The sequence below is a fragment of the Varanus komodoensis genome, unplaced genomic scaffold, assembly GCF_004798865.1.
Source record: "Varanus komodoensis strain SLA01 unplaced genomic scaffold, ASM479886v1 scaffold4, whole genome shotgun sequence".
Taxonomy (NCBI): Eukaryota; Metazoa; Chordata; class Lepidosauria; order Squamata; family Varanidae; genus Varanus; species Varanus komodoensis.
This window is the reverse complement of record NW_025335941.1, coordinates 53,623,055-53,639,280: the sequence shown is the minus strand read 5'-3', so window position 1 is coordinate 53,639,280 and position 16,226 is coordinate 53,623,055. Positions and strand designations below refer to the sequence as shown.

General features: G+C 41.9%; 1 protein-coding gene across 1 annotated transcript in view; it reads left to right on the top strand.

The window, feature by feature from the left end:
- The window catches only part of ARHGAP42 (Rho GTPase activating protein 42), a 117,544-nt gene that overhangs the window by 65,721 nt on the left and 35,597 nt on the right, over nucleotides 1–16,226 (top strand). Inside the window, exons 6-7 of the mRNA XM_044441823.1 lie at nucleotides 7,218–7,322; nucleotides 13,301–13,430. Coding sequence (XP_044297758.1) covers nucleotides 7,218–7,322; nucleotides 13,301–13,430 — 235 coding nt within the window. The remainder of the gene's footprint in view (nucleotides 1–7,217; nucleotides 7,323–13,300; nucleotides 13,431–16,226) is intronic.

Genomic DNA, 16,226 nt, shown 5'->3' with positions numbered 1-16,226 from the left:
TTTTAAATATTTAAATTGTGGTTTGTTAATTCAGACATCATGCTGAACTCCATTCTGTTTCCTTAACCACAGCTCAGTGTGATGCTTATACTGTGCCCAACTGTCTTACAGGCAGTTTATCTGCAGTGACCAACATATCTTAGAAAGGAAACCTTAATGAAGCTCTCAGGAATTTTGTGAAGATAATGTTATTGATTTGCATTCCTGCACTGTATGTATTTAAAAGGGACTGTATGGATCAATTAAAGAAGGGAATTAATATTGTAAGCCCTTAAATGCTTGCTCTCTAACATAATCTCAGTTTCTTAAATGCTCGCATAAAAGTTTTCTCATCCAGTGTGGAATGAAATTCCAGATGACTTGCCATCTATCTGCATGACATTTTAACGACTTTTACTTAGCTGTGTTGTCTGTGCAACACACAACAAGTATTTCATAATGTAAAAATTGGCTCAAAATGCCTAAGCAAGGCATTCATCCTCAGATTTCAATAAATCTGTTTGACCTTTTATTAAAGGAGCAACAGAAAGAAGAATATGGAATATATCTTCTAAAACTGAATTGCTAAGGCAGGACTCAGCTACATAGGCCTTAACCTGTCTCATTAGAGCTGGAATTCTGTACATACTTACCTGGGAGTCAGACCACTTGAGCTTAATGGAAATCACAGCTGAGTAGACGTGCTGAAGTTCTTTCTGGAAGGTGCTACTAGGACTGACTGGACCTTAGGGCCCTAATCCAGGGTTCTACAGTTCAGAATCCCCCACCCCAAATGATCACCCCTGGAAAAGCAGGTAATTAGAGCACTGGCCAACAGGGCTAACCTAAATACCTTTGTCAGCTTGGGCATCCTGGAACTTACACTGTTCATTGCAGCTTCCTTCTTATTTTTAAAAACTTTTCCTAGTTGGGATGGCCAGGCCAGCATGCAAACACGATATAGTTGTATTCATTCTCAGGCAATTCCCAAATAGGTTTGGGGCTTGTTGGTTGGTTGGTTTTCACTCTAACACATAAGGAAAATAGAAGCAGTTGTAAATCATGGCACTGGGGGTAGTGGACAAAATTAACATTAGTTGTGCACTTCAGAGCTCCAAAGACGCAGGGTCTAAATTACCATGCTGCTCCACAGCAAGTATGTTGCTGCCATTGCAGTCTTAACATGCAATGTTAAGCCCTTGACACAGAGGGCTTTTGGACTGGAAAACACAAAGGAAAATGAGCTGGAAAGAATAGTGGTAGTTGACATCTGAAAATGGAATCTCACACAATTGAAAACTATGGCATTTAAGTTGATGCTGATGTTTTGTCTGTGGTGATTAATCTACGATGGCGTATGGACACATGCAGTTCACAATGTGATACATTGAACATGCATGATCTGTAACCCAACATACATAGGCATATTAGTTTCCCCAGATTTCTGCTGTTAGTACATCAAAGACCATATATTTACCTTTCTCTGACTCCCTAAATCATCCAGTTCAATAAATCAAATCAAATCAAGTATGTTGCTGCCATTGCAGTCTTAACATGCAATGTTAAGCCCTTGACACAGAGGGCTTTTGGACTGGAAAACACAAAGGAAAATGAGCTGGAAAGAATAGTGGTAGTTGACATCTGAAAATGGAATCTCACACAATTGAAAACTATGGCATTTAAGTTGATGCTGATGTTTTGTCTGTGGTGATTAATCTACGATGGCGTATGGACACATGCAGTTCACAATGTGATACATTGAACATGCATGATCTGTAACCCAACATACATAGGCATATTAGTTTCCCCAGATTTCTGCTGTTAGTACATCAAAGACCATATATTTACCTTTCTCTGACTCCCTAAATCATCCAGTTCAATAAATCAAAGCTTATAGTAATTTAACACAGTCCTAACCATAAGTGTGTTCGCAGCTGGGCTACAGGGATTCCAGAAGGAAAAAGGCAGCCTCGGATGCCTGCAAGAGGCTTATTTATTTTTATGTACTGTTGGTGACCCTGAGATTGTTTGGTCATCTCATTCTCACAGGAAGAAGATTGCACTTCCATTTTGGATAGCATAGGAATTTGACCTCCAGCCTTCAATTCATCAGCCAAGAAGTTACTGCCTTCCTGGTTCAGTGTTTGGTTTTTGTTTTTTAGAACTTAAATTAGTGATAAGAAAACAGAAAGCTTAAATGGATGTAATTATTATTATTATTATTATTATTATTATTATTATTATTAATGAGACTACAGGTAATTGCAACAATGAACTAGGCCAACACTTTACTGAAAGGATAACTGCCATGGAACTTTATCCAGTATGACCATGCTGTTTTCTTTGCAGTGTTCATGCTTTAAACAGCACCATAAAGAGGAGATACTCAGGAAATGCAGCTTACTGGCATTAACAGAAACCAATTAACCTCTCCAGACTCTGGTTTTTTTCATGCATCCTTAAAAAAACCCATAAGGCATGGAAACCCTAAGCCCAATGTGCCATACTATCACTGAGGCTATGACTGCATTCACCCATACAGGAATAAGCTTAGATATATTGGGAAATGACACTTCTTGCTTCCGTTAATTAGAAATTTAGCATTACATCTAAACCCTCAGGGGTGGTTAATCTTAACCATGGTCTATCACAGGGGTGCCAAATCACCTCCAAGCGAAGGTCCGAATTCCATTTTGGAGACGCACTCAGGGGCCAGATCCAGTGGCGGGCAATGCTGAATGCAGAAAGGGTGTGACACAAAAATAGCTGGTATATTTTAGTTTAAAGCTTCTCTGGCAGTGACTAAGCCTGAGGAAAGACAACTCAACCTTTTATATGTTGAGGGGGTTGGAAAACAAGAGCCAAGAAAATATGAAATGACTGGTAGTTGGAGGAAATGGGGGAAGGGGCTGTTGGCTTCTGGGGAAGGGCATATAGCCTTCTGGCAGAACCTGGACAGCTGGATTGGGAATCCTGGACCCCAGGCATGAGGCTCTGCACCCCTCATTCATTGAAACAAGCTAGCTTCATACATTCAGGTTTGACGTTAGCTTGTTTTTGGCAAACCATAGTTAAAACTTAGGCTTAGTCGTAACTCAGATTGCAGTTGAAAGTTGTTCTCTATGTAAGTACACAGGACACAGATGGGTTGAGTATATGAGTTACACATGGTGTTTTAAGGTGGGATGCCTCTTTTGCATTGTAGGAATGCTGTAGGGTAGAGGTAGATGATCTGACCATCTCCAGATGTTTTGGACTTCAATAAGCTCCAGGCAACACTGCCAGTAGCCAGTGATTGTGGGAGTTCTACTTGAAAACATCTGGAGGTGAAACAGGTTGAGTATTCCTGCTGTACACAGGGAGGGAAGATGACTCATGTGTTAATTGATTCAGCTAGATTCACAATCAAAGCCTCACATCCCAGCCTTTCTCCAGACCACACAGAGGTAAGAAACATTATGCTCAAAGCAAAACAAACAACATCCAAAGGAACAATGTGGATTTGAGGCAAGTGACAAAGGGAAGGGTATTTTGCCCTGCTGGCTTTTTCTCACCCGAAGGGCTTGGACTTGGTTTAGATAATGACAGGGGATGGGTTATGCAAACCCTTACTGCTGATTTTTCAGACTCCATTGGTCGTCCAGAAGTGGCTTTTCCAGTTTTTTAGAAAGGGAAAATACTCCTGCATGCCACATCTAGTTTGGTGCTGCTGAGAAATATTTGGCTTGGTGTCATGTGCTCCTTTTCTTCCAGGCTTTTCCCAGACTCCCTCTGTGCTGGCTGTGGACTCTGGGGAAGAGCAAAGTCAGCTCTGGAGGGCAGCAAGTTTTGGCGATTTGCTGGGAGCCCCAAAATGGTGAAGGGGTGCTTGTTCCAGCAATGGCACCATTCAGACTTTTCACAAATCACACCATACACTCCCCCTGCTACAAATTATCAGGGGGTGGAGAGGGAGCATATGGGAATCCTCTGTTTGTCCACTCTGCCTCTAATTTGCCTTGAAGGCAAATGAGATGCAAGCAGGACTGTCAGTTTGTTCTTGTGTCTGTCAACTCTGCCTCTAATTTATCTTGAAGGCAGATGAGATGCGAGCGGGACCACTAGTTTGCTCTTGTGTCTGAATCATTCAAACTCTCTTTTCCCCCACTTCCTGCTTTCCATTCTGGATGTAGTTGAGCTGAGCTGGGAGAAAAGCGCCCAAGGCAATGGCAGTTCCTTTGCTTGCAACCTGGTAGATGTTGAAATGTTGACAATCATTTCATTCAAAACTTCCTACCATGCTTTGAGAGTCTCCACATTGCACTAGATGACCACCTGCAGGTGTGTTGAAACTCTCAAAATAATGTTGCTGAATCTTTTTTGGAAACAGCTTGAAATGATACAGAAGGGATATAAAGCTTCACTTTGAAAATGTGTTTGGAACTAGGATTTTGAGAATCTTGCTTAACCAAATGAAATTTTTATGTGGATGAATTTAACAGTTCACAAGGAACATGATGTTGCTGCCATCTAGTGCCATTTTACCTGCAGTACAGAAGAGAACTGCCAAGGAAGGACCGGTGTTTGACTTCATCTAAATTCTCCCCAAATCATGCTGAAGCTCATTTGAACTTGCTCTCATTTTTGCTTTTGGCCAGTTTGCATCAGCATCAGTATTATTTGTTCAAAAGGAAACAAGCATATTTGAGAAAATACTCGTGTCTGTGCAAATTTTTCAAAAGTGCAAAACCATAGTTTTTTAAAATGCGCATTTCAAAGTGTTCTTTAAAAAAACTACAAACATTTTGAATGCTATCAGAAATTCAGGAATTTGCAAACATTTCTTGGGGAAGAGAAAACATCACTATTTGCAAATGGGGCATGTTCATATGCTTTGCAAACAGAAAGCAAATTCTCATGCGTCCCCAGGGTCTGATAAGCAGATTTTAGAAAACAAAAAGGCAGTTAATATTCTGAAGCATTTCTGCACAAAGGTGGTATTTTAACAGTACATTAATAATAGATTGAGGTGCATGAAGGATACCCAAAGAAGGTGGACTAAAAGACGTTTCAGAATGCCTAAGGTTTCCCTGTTGGACACTTGGCCAACATTGGAGGTATACTGAAAAAATTTATTTGATAAATCCCCCCCAACAACCCACAATTAAGACTGATATTAAGTAAAGTCTGATATTAAGCTTTTGCCCTCCTGACTCATTGCTGTATGTGCAAACTGCTTCTATTTGAGCCTGATTGAATCCAAAGGAATTTTCTCTTCTTTTCTGATGGGTCATGTGCAAACCTAGCAGATAGCCTGGCATTAAGAAAAGCAGTTTCATTTGATAAGACAGTGCATGACTTCTGATATTGCCCTTTCACCTATGCCCATAGACCTGTTTTATATTTGCCACTTCATCCGTAAGCTGTTGGCAGGATTCAGACTTCCACTCCATGAACAGAAGGGCTCCTCCATTTCCAGAGGAACCAGAATCCAGTGGTGGCTTTCAGCTGGAGGAAGGGAGCACGGGAGACATGCTCCAATGCTACCTCCTGCTTGGGGGTCTGGAGGGGGTTCACCACACCTACAGAATAGTGTGATAGCCTGCGGACTTCAGAAAGAAGGAATAATGCTTTCCCAATCATTTCTGGTACCAGCGAAACACCACTGGATCCAGCCCAATGCATTTTGAATTCATGGTTAGTCTTCCTGCAGCGCTACAGAGGATACGTGCTCCAGCAGGAGTTCACTGGCAAGCGCCCCCTGCGGATGCTCCCCCCATCATTACTGCAACCTCCTTTTCTCCAATTCTGACCCAGAAAATGGTGGGAGTAGGAAGGAAGTGATGTGGCCGGCTTTTAGGCTCACTCTCTGCCCTGCCAAGCAAGCAGGAGCAATCCTGAGAAGAAAGTCGAGGAGCAATAGCAGCTGGCCACCATGGCAGCGAGAAGGTTGGCCCCGGGAGTGCGGGAGAAGGCCCGTCAAGAGCTCCATGTCCAAAGGCCTTACAAAAGCTGGAACTGCTCTGACTACCATTCACTGAAATTACATTGCACAAGTGTAAGTGTCCTTTAGTAAAAATAGCATTTGCAGGGGAGACCAGCATAGTGCTCTGTGCCTCTGCTGCTTCTTCCGGTTATATGCAGTTTCAATTTTTTCCTCACAAGTCATCCGAAAACCAACTATGGAGTTTTTTGTTTTAATGCATAATGAAAGCCGTAGACATCCTACTTAGGCCTTGGAACATGAGACTTGAGGACAGAGTTGTAGTCTTGGCGTATGGCATAAGAAGTTGCAACCAGTGCCTTGAGGAAATGAGTTAACAACATACGGTGTTTCTAGCTCTCCATACCAAGCTGACACAGCCCTTCCTTTGGGCCATTGGACGCTTGTTCTCCCAGCTTTCTTCCTTGGTTGGGTGATCTGAGTGGGAAAAGCAGCGATGCTAGGTTTCTGTTGTCCATTTGGTGATCATCACAATGGTTTCTTGAGGTTATTAAAATTGTATGCAGGCACATTTGAAAGAAGTTAGACAACCGGGGAAGTATTTTGAGAATTTGAGTAATGAGAGGTACACGGACAACTCAGCCCAAACAGCTCAAACTGGCTTCAGTGGGAAAGGTTCTGGCATACACTTTCCCTTCTGCCTTGTTCCCCTTTTCTACCTTGTTTGCTAGCCATGGCTGTTAAGATGGTGTAGACATTTGACTGCTGCCCAAGTTACTTTTGGATAGGCCTGCAAAGTTTCTGTAGATGCACAGACCTGAAATTGCGCTGACCAACACTCTCTGTCCCAAATCACCTCCTCAGCTATCTGTGCATCAGATTTGAGCTTGCTATTTGCAGCCTTTTTTGATCCAAATATGTACATCTCATTTTCCCGCCTCCTGGCTCTGTGTATCTCTGCCTCCTCCCTCAGTTTCCCCTCCTTGCCTGGCCTTCTTCCTCATGCCTCTATTCCAGGTCTTGTGCCACACTATTGTCCCACCTGATGCTAATTGGAAACACTCCAGCAATTACGGTGAAAGAGACTTTCACTCATCTCGCTAGTTAAGCAGTTGACTGCCACGGCCTTCACCTTCCCAGGCAACCCATTACTGATTACTGTATTAAACCACAATATACGTTCACCCCACTGGAAGGAAATTCTTGCCCATTTATTATCCGAAGCAGTCTCTATTGTCTTCTATGTCTGCTTAATAATGTATATGATACTCATTTTTAATTCTTGGTTTTGAATCTCTTTTCTCCTGCTTTTCAGCTTTTGGCATTTCTTCAGGGATTATTTACATTTTACCACGAGGGATACGAGCTGGCCCAGGAGTTTGCACCATACAAGCAACAGTTGCAGTTCAATTTACAGAACGTAAGGCCAGACTGCATTTACTAGAGCTTCTTAGATAATTGAACTTCACTATAAGGAAAGGGATGCTCGACAGTGCTTTGTTGTGATGCTGACGTCTCAAGAAAACAAATCTAGTACACTCATGAATAAATGCATGCCGCTTCATGTATTGCTTAGTCATGTTGAGTTTCATCCTCTGCCTTGAGAAAGCCAGTTATTGATTTAACATCTCTAAGGTTTAAATTACTACAACTTGCTCTGTTGCCAGTTCAGAAAAATAATCCCATTCAGGATCTCTAGTAAGTGAAACAGACTTAAGTATAAGCATGTATAAGACCTGTCCTGATTAAAGCTGGGCTCCTGCTTCTGATTTGCCTTTTGGTAGGGCTACGTAAACCTTGTCTGAAAAAAAAAAAAAAAATATGTGCTTGGCCACTCCAGTTTCAGAAGCAAGGAAAGCCAGGTTGTGTTGTCATGGAAGTTAGCGAACTGAATAAAAGTTGCATGTTTCCTTTTCGTTATTTGTGCTGCAATGCTTCCTGTTTTGCATTATTTGGGCCCCTGTAGCTCTGCCCTAGTTGGGAAGGGGCTACCATTCAGTAGTGAAACACATGCTTTACATGCCAAAGGCCTCAGGTTCAGGGCTAGAAAGACTCCTGCCTGAAACTCTGGGGAATGGCTGTCAGTCCATGGCCAAGATTGGACAATGCTGCAGCTTGTCCTGGCTTATTTAACCCAGGATGGGTTGCAGAATCCAAGATGCATCCCTGCTTGGTCCTTGTGTCATGCAAACCCAGCAGGATTGGGTTATTCAAGGGTTAAGCAAGCATCCCATGACCTGCGTTGCCAGGTTCACACGACACAAATGGTTGGTTAGATTGAAAATGGCAGCTGCCCATGCCCCAGCCTCACCATATACAATGCATGGTGGACTGTTGTGTCATGTGGAGATCCCAAATCCCAACAAGAATAAACTGGATGGTCTAACTCAGTGTTAAGCAGTTTGCTATAATGCTGTATTTCACTGAAACCGACCCCAACAGGTGACCAGCAAGCATTGCCCTTCCTTTTTAAGTATATCTATGCAGATGTACGGTCAAATATTTTGATTTAAAAAGAAATGAAAGCTGACATGTTCAGGGAGCGAAACCACATTCAAGTGCAGTTCTTCTCTCCAGTCCTGCCGAACTCGGACATAACATAAAAATGTGTGTGAAACCTAACAACCCTAATTCCTGTTGCTGCTCCTGAGAGAACTGAAGGATAATTCATTGTATGTGCCCACCAAGTTATTTTTATAAAGCTGTAGCTTTTGAAATGAACAATAGATTATATAGTACCCTCCTGTGAGAATTTCAAAATACCTCTGTGAACTGGATAGGCAAGTAATTTGAAAATCCACCCCAAAAGTACCAAACTTCAGCCAAGAGTATAGAACTCATATAAACACTCTGTCCATTTCATACTGAAGTATTTTTTGAATTGGAGATCGTGTAGGGCAACCTCTCCCAACCTGGTACTCACTAGCTGTTTTGGACTACAACTCCCAACATTCCTGTGTAGAAGCCACACTGGCAAGACCTTCTGGGGATGGAGATATAAAGCATATGGAAGATACCAGGTAGGGGAACACTGGTGTAGACAGTCAGATAGGAAATACCATTTTATGCTTTGAATACTTACTCAGTTGGAGTGGTTTCTCTTTTTCAGACAGCCTCCTTGAGAAAGAAGAAACTTTAAATAAATAAAGTGCACTTGCAGCTCTTGATCCTTTTGCTAGAGGGCACTCAAGATTATCTTTAGAACGTGCAGTCAGTAATGTCTCCGTACCATATTTAAGTAGCCCAGGAGCCATTTCCCTGTGGCTTCGCCCCATGCTGCAAAAGCAGAATAGGGAACCTTTCAGCCTAATTCCAGCAGCCTAATCTCATCCTGACAGCCTAATTCCAAGCAGAGAATACTCTTGGAGGAGATATTCCATATAAGAGGATGCAGTTCATATAAATAAGCAGGGCTAAAGGCAGGGTGTGACGCAAGCCTCGAATAAGCAGGATGGAAACTCAGCAGTTTCCTCCAGAGATCTCATGCATTCAAAAGGACCATTTAAGCATCTAGCCAATCACAGGGCTTCTTCCTATCCATCTAGCTAGAAGGAAGGGTAGGGACTGAGAAGGGTGGACCTAAGCAAGACTTCTGAGCTTTACCTCCTTAGCATGGACCAAAGCAAGGTGGGTATGGATCATGTGCTACTGTGGAGTAAGATCAGAAGAGGCCTGAAATCAGTGTGTTCTTCTTTGAAGCCTGAAGATGTTCAGGTGCAGTGCTGAGTAGTTGCCCTTAAACTGTGGAATGATATCAGAGGTGAGTCTGATATCCCAGATTGCCACCTTTAGGAAAGACTTGAAAACGTATCTCTTTCGACAGCCCTTCCCTGATTAATTTCATATTAATTTCGACAGCCCACCTATTAATTTCATGATGTTTTTAGTCAATTTTAATCACTTTTGGTTTTAACTTCTTATAAACCAGCCAGAGCCTATGGAAATGGGGCAGTTTAAACAGATTGAAATAAATAAATAAATTTGGGAACTCTCAGGAGCAACATCTGACCCTTAGAGTAATTTTTAACTTCACTCAGTAGAAATGTTAAGTATGAAGCAGATAAGGCGGTTGGGAAGTAAACATGATAATGACAAAGCACAGGGAGAGAAGAAATGCTTGTGGTTATAATCAACACCTTGTTTTCCAAGCACCAGAGGTCACTGTTGCCTCATTGCAAGCAAAGCTCTCCCATTTTGTACCTGTCATTAATGCTTTAGGCAACTTCCAATGTCTAGCATTAGTGCAAAGGAAAGATGTTTTTATTCATTTTGCTCATGGCTCAATGGGAACTCTTAGTCACTGCTGAACATCAGCAAGGCCCAACAACATCACTTGTGTCATAGAATAATTCAGTGCCAATTTTGGCCTTGTGGAACTATCCACTGAAATTTAGCCCAAAGGAATAGATGGGTGGGTGGGGGTTATTGTGTATGGCAGAAGTTTCCAACCATTTTTAAAAGTTTGGTGAGAATATTTACAATTTTAAAGGAGTGCTCTTGCAAAATAGATGCAATGCTGGGTGTGGCTGGCCACAAACCACCAACAATGATTGACTTGCCCGAGAATTTTAATGCAAAGCAGAGCTGAAGTCTGGGCGTGCCTCTTCTTAACCGAGTAAACATGATGTTGGAGGGCAGCACACCACTTTGAAGCATGCCAGCCTCCCACTTAAGCGCCTTTTTAATTTTTAAAAATCTTAAGAATAAAATAAAGATTAAAGGGGGTAAGTAGGTGCCAATACAGGTCTCTGCAGGCACATTGGGGTAGCCAAGGATGCTGTGTTGAAGAACCTACATATACTGGTGCCAAAGTACTTTCTGACGTGTCTGGCATACCTGCCATGCTCTTGATAAATACACCACCACCCCTTCTGCTGTATCAACAGCAGGAAGCCCACAAGCAAAGAAGCAACTGAAGCCTTCTTCCGTCTCTTGTGACAATGGCAGCACCCCTGGGAGACAGAAATGCATCTTGAGCATGCATTTGGAAGTTGTAGCCTCTGTTTTCAACCTGGGAGTTGCTTGTCCTCAGTGCTCAAGAATTGTAAGAATCAGATGCATGCATTACCTTACCTAAACAATTACTGCATAGTTTTTAGAAAACATTTTGGGAGAGTCAGTATGTGAACACCTTGTTTAACCCATTTCTCACTCTGAAATAAAATATTCCAACATCCTTTTTTACCATTGTTCCCACTTCGGCAGAATAGGGGAAGGAAAAAATGGTTTCTCTAATTTTTCTGGGTTTTTCCCCAGGTTTTCGCAACTCTTCAGGGGCAGTTGGTAAGAAAGGGAAGGGCTCAGGGAATGAACACACACTTTTCATGCAGAAGGCCCCAACTTCAGTTCCTGGCATCCCTAGGAAGAACTGGAAATTTTCCTGTCTGGGATTCTGGAAAGCTGCTAGTCCATGTCAACAGTAATGGATGTGATAGACCAGTGACTTGACTGAAAGTTAAGCAACATCCTATGATCCTAGGGAACATGAGTCCCAAGCCCTAATTCATTTCTTAACGTATTCCAGCAGTTAAGGAAAAACATATGGGTCCTGTTTGAGACGGCATGGACTCGAAGATCTTGTGGGGGAGGGGGCGCCTTTTCTGCTCACCACTTTCATGGGGGCACTTTTTGGGAACATAGGAGAGGCCTTTTCAGTTCTGCCCCAAAGTTCTGGAACTCCCTTCCTTGAGAGGAAACTCTGATACCTTTCCTGTTGGATTTCTGAAAGCAGATGAAACCCTTTTTTGTTCCATCAGGCATTTGGGAATGACTTGTGAGTTTGCACAGAATCAAATTTACTATATTGCTGGAAGTTTTTAAAATCTGGGTATTTGTTCACTTTTAAAATTGGGGCTTGAATTGGGGTAATGTGTTCTTCTACATAATGCCTTTTGGAGTCTGAAATTCTTCTGAATTTGGTACTTGGAGGATTTATAAAACTTTGCAATGTGGCAGAATAATAGAAATCTTAGGGAAGCTTGCTTTTATATTATAAAACTCTAATTTGGCAGCTGGCTAAAAGTGATAAATACACCAAAAGCCCACTTGACGTGGATAGGATAATGCTAGTCCCTTAGCCTCATGCTTATTTTGTAACTACTTGGCAAGCGATGTTTTCAGTCACTGCTTCTGCTTTAATCATGGCTACTAATGATGCACTGCAGCTTTGGGGACGTGTTAGAGCCATTAACTTACTTGTATTTTCTTTATGTATTTCTCAGTTTTTTGTTAAGTATTCCTGTTTCACAGGGAGTTGATTATTAACAAATTAATGTATTAGGGCCTGTAAGACATCAAACGGAATAGTCCCATTAAATGTTACCTCTGTGGCTGCTGTAAGGACACGGGAATTATGTGTGTTTTGTGCAGGAAATACGGGCATTTCAGCCACAAAACGGTCTTTTCCTTAGATGTTTTGAGCTCTCTTCTTAAGATACAAGTAAGAATGTAGTTGGGGAATGCTGGAAGTTGTGCATATTTTTAACACAAATAATTAGGCAAGAGTGTGAATGCCAGTTTCTATGTTCAACAAAATGAAGTGGAAAAAAAAATTGCCATGACTATACCATTTCAGGATGGTATACAAATGGGTGTTAGAATGCTTCCCAGTGGAGACGGCCTAAGAATAATAGTAATATTTTATATTAGTAATGTATTGATAATATATATTGTTCTATAATATAATAATATATATTATCTACTATAATAATAATAGTAATAGTAATAATAATCTGGTAATTGGATGGCATACAAATTTCATAAATAAATAAATATTCACCATTTTTAATGGCTAGGTATGCATAGCACCTTGCCAGAGATACCTGGGCAAAGGGAGATAAGCTCTTGTCTCAAAGGAGTTACAGCGAAAAAACGGCAGCAGGTAGAAGACAGAAACAACTGCTGAGACAAAAGAACGTGGGCAATTGCCATTTGTACTCATGTAAAGTTTCACATAAGGATGAATATAAAACGGATAAGCTAAATGCAAAATGGAAAAGGTGACTTTTGGGGAGAAATTTGGAGGGAGGTTGTACCTAGTAGTCATTCTAAGCACAGCAAGGGAAAGAACTGGGGAGTTTTAAGTATTGACGGGTATTAAATCGATGATCCTGGGTGAGACTATGAGGAGAAATGATGTACAGAGCTACAAATAGTTTTTAAAGTAAGGGCAGGTCACGTATGCAAAATACAGAAAGTTCTGATGAGACGCATCCTATGTTTGGAGCAGGGGGCAAATGAGAAATTTTGTGGAAGAGTATTTGGACAGAAAAGAGAGTACTGAGATATAGCAGAGAAATAGCAGAAAGAGATTTGCTGAACTAAAATGGAAGAAAATTGAAGCATGAACTAGGGAATTCTAATTATTTTTCACCTCTCCCCCCATATTTTCTTGCTTAGACCCGGAATAATTTTGAAAGCACAAGGCAGGAAGTAGAACGACTTATGCAGAGAATGAAGTCTGCTAGCCAGGATTACAGGCCACCGAGCCAATGGACAATGGAAGGCTACCTCTACGTGCAAGAGAAACGTGAGTAGTTAATTAGTCCATAGTTTTAAGTTAATGTCCATATATTTTACACCTACTATGCCCTGTATGATACATCCTACAAGGAAATAGGTGTTTCATGTCTCTTCCCTTCCAAGTGTTGTAAATCTATTAAAGCCGAAGCATTGATTGGCATGGAATGGTTATAAACAGTGACCCAGTTCACCTGATTGATTCAGCCTACCATAACGTATTTACGCCACAGTGCATTAAGGCATGGTGGGTTCTGACCTTTGGTAGCAGAACATTAAAGCTTCAGCAGGGAGGCTTCTCATGTTATCCAAACCCAGCAAAGTTGGGTTGTGGTGTGGTCAACAAACCACCCCAAAAACATGGGTTGTTTTAGGGTTGTGTTTGGCTTGTTAACCATGGCAACAACCCACCCTACAGGTTTGGATGTCATGATAAGCCACGGTAACCACCCACTACAGCCTGAACATTCATATTGATCACAAGCTGTGTTGCGGCTCATTGAAGCAAAGTATAAAGTGATGTGTGGTCAGAAAGGATGACTCCAGTGTGTTAACATTTGCGGCTATTAAAACAGTGCATGTGCCAAAGAAGCATCCTTCCCTCCCAGCTCCATCCCTCGCAACAAGTGTTTCTCCGAGACAAATTTGCCTGCTTCAGTAGCAGATTGCTTTGAACAGCTTTTGTACATTTTAATTGACTGATAATAATAAAATGCTACAGAAAACCCTATTAAGCGGAAATTACCTTGAGCATTATTAACGGGAGAGCCAGGACAGAGTGAAATGCTGGGGACACGCAGTGCTTCATTAAACAGTGAAAGGCCAACCTGACATGCTCCCATCGAAGAGGAAAGGGTTTGGTCAATGTTTAGGCCGAGGGGGGAAATGACACAGCTGCAGTCTTGATCTCGGAAATGAACACACCAATTCTTTCATCATTCTGTTGACTTTAGATAGTGACACTGAGTTGCGTAGTATATGGCAGAATGGATAGCTTTAAAACAAGCATTTTGAATAATTAGATCACGATCTGATTCACTGGAGGAGGGCTCATTTAATTGATCATTGACTGAAATCAAGTTTCTTACTCATTATATTTTCACATGTTGCTTAGATAACAGTGCAAATCTGATATTGCAAAAACCTTTTTGTCTGTGTGTCAGTGTGACATTTCACAACATCACAGAGCATATCCTCTGTGTACGTTTTGGATAACTTTTAGTTTTATTAAGTTTTATTAATTTAGAGTGTAAAGTCCCTTTCAGCCTGAGGAACAAATTTGATTTCAGAAAAGCTCTGGAGGGCCACATTCCAGTGGATGGTGGGGGCAAAGGCAAGGGGCAGAGCAAAAGCACCAAAAATATCATCCTGTTGTGGTTTAAAACTCTTACTGCCAGTAACTAAGGCCTAGGAGAGGCATTTCATCATTTTACACTGGGGGAACAAACAAAACATTCAGGAAAGCAACAAAGAATCGGTGGTTACAAGGGACAGTGTGGGCTGTAGAAGCAGGTGTGCCCACCTGGAGAACACCAGAGGGTTGGGCTGGGACCCCAGGCTAGCCAAATTTGGCTTACAAGTCTTGAGGTTCAGCAGCCCTGTCTGGGGAATGCTGCATAATTGTTATTGCTTTTGACAAGCTGCCGATGCAATGACAGTGCATTAGGAATGGTAAGAAATAAATCCCAGACATAAACACAGTAACGGTTATATTTTAGTAAACTAGATCTTGTATCTCATGTAAGTGCTTTCTTTTTGAAATTGCAGCAGTGTGGTTGAAAGGCAGGCAGGCAGGCAGGCAGGCAGGCGGGCAGGCGGGCAGGCAGGCAGCTTGGTTTTGGTATTCCAAGGAGCAATGATGGATATGTTTAGCACGCCTGTCATTGTGGTGGCGATTACCATCATCAACAGTTTCATCTCATTTCTAGCCTACCTCTTCCACCCTTGTAAGGAACCCAGGGTGGCTTACATAATCTTCTCCATGTTATCTTCACAACAACCCTGTGAAGTAGCTTAGACTGAGAGTGTGTGACTGGCCCAAAGTCACCCAGTGAGCTTCATGGGCAAGTGGGAATCAGAATCTACATCTCATACATTGCAGTTTAGCACTCTGGCTACATAGGTCCTTATTAGAAGTTCATTCTCCTCAAAGTTGCACTTAATGTGAATGGTCATTCTGAGCCCCAGGCCCGTAGGCTCACTTACTTGCTTCTGTTTGCATGGCAAGTGATTGTTGGAACTGGGAGGTGAGCTATTTTACAATTCCTTCTCTACTTGTGAGTGAAATATTCCTATATATGGGTAGTAATGAATACTGAGTAATATCTGTATAATCTTTTACTTGGTATTGGTTCACACCAATTCATTCAGACAGCTAAAGATTGCAAAAGCATGCCCTAATTTATTTTAATACTGCAGTGAACTTTTAGTTCTAGAACTAGCAAAGACAAGCTTGGCAAGATTTGGTCCTGTATATTTCGTTTGTTCAAACAAAGCCACTTCTCTTTAAAGTGGGAGAGAACATCAGCATTTAGCTCTACTATGGACTGTTGTTTCAAACTGTTGGTGGGCAAAGTGATCCTGGACAGTATTCAACTAGGATTTTGGGAGATTCCCAGCTCTGAGCTCAGAACTCCGAGGATCCGCCCCAGAATTCCACCTCGCCCTGCTCCCATGCAGCTGTTGTTGTAAGAACTGCACTGACTGCTTCTCCAAGGTTGCAAGAGTGACCACAGAGAAGGGGTTCAGAGGGCATCGTGGCGATGGGAGGAGAGTGCCACCAAGACGTGATGCATCTGATGGGACC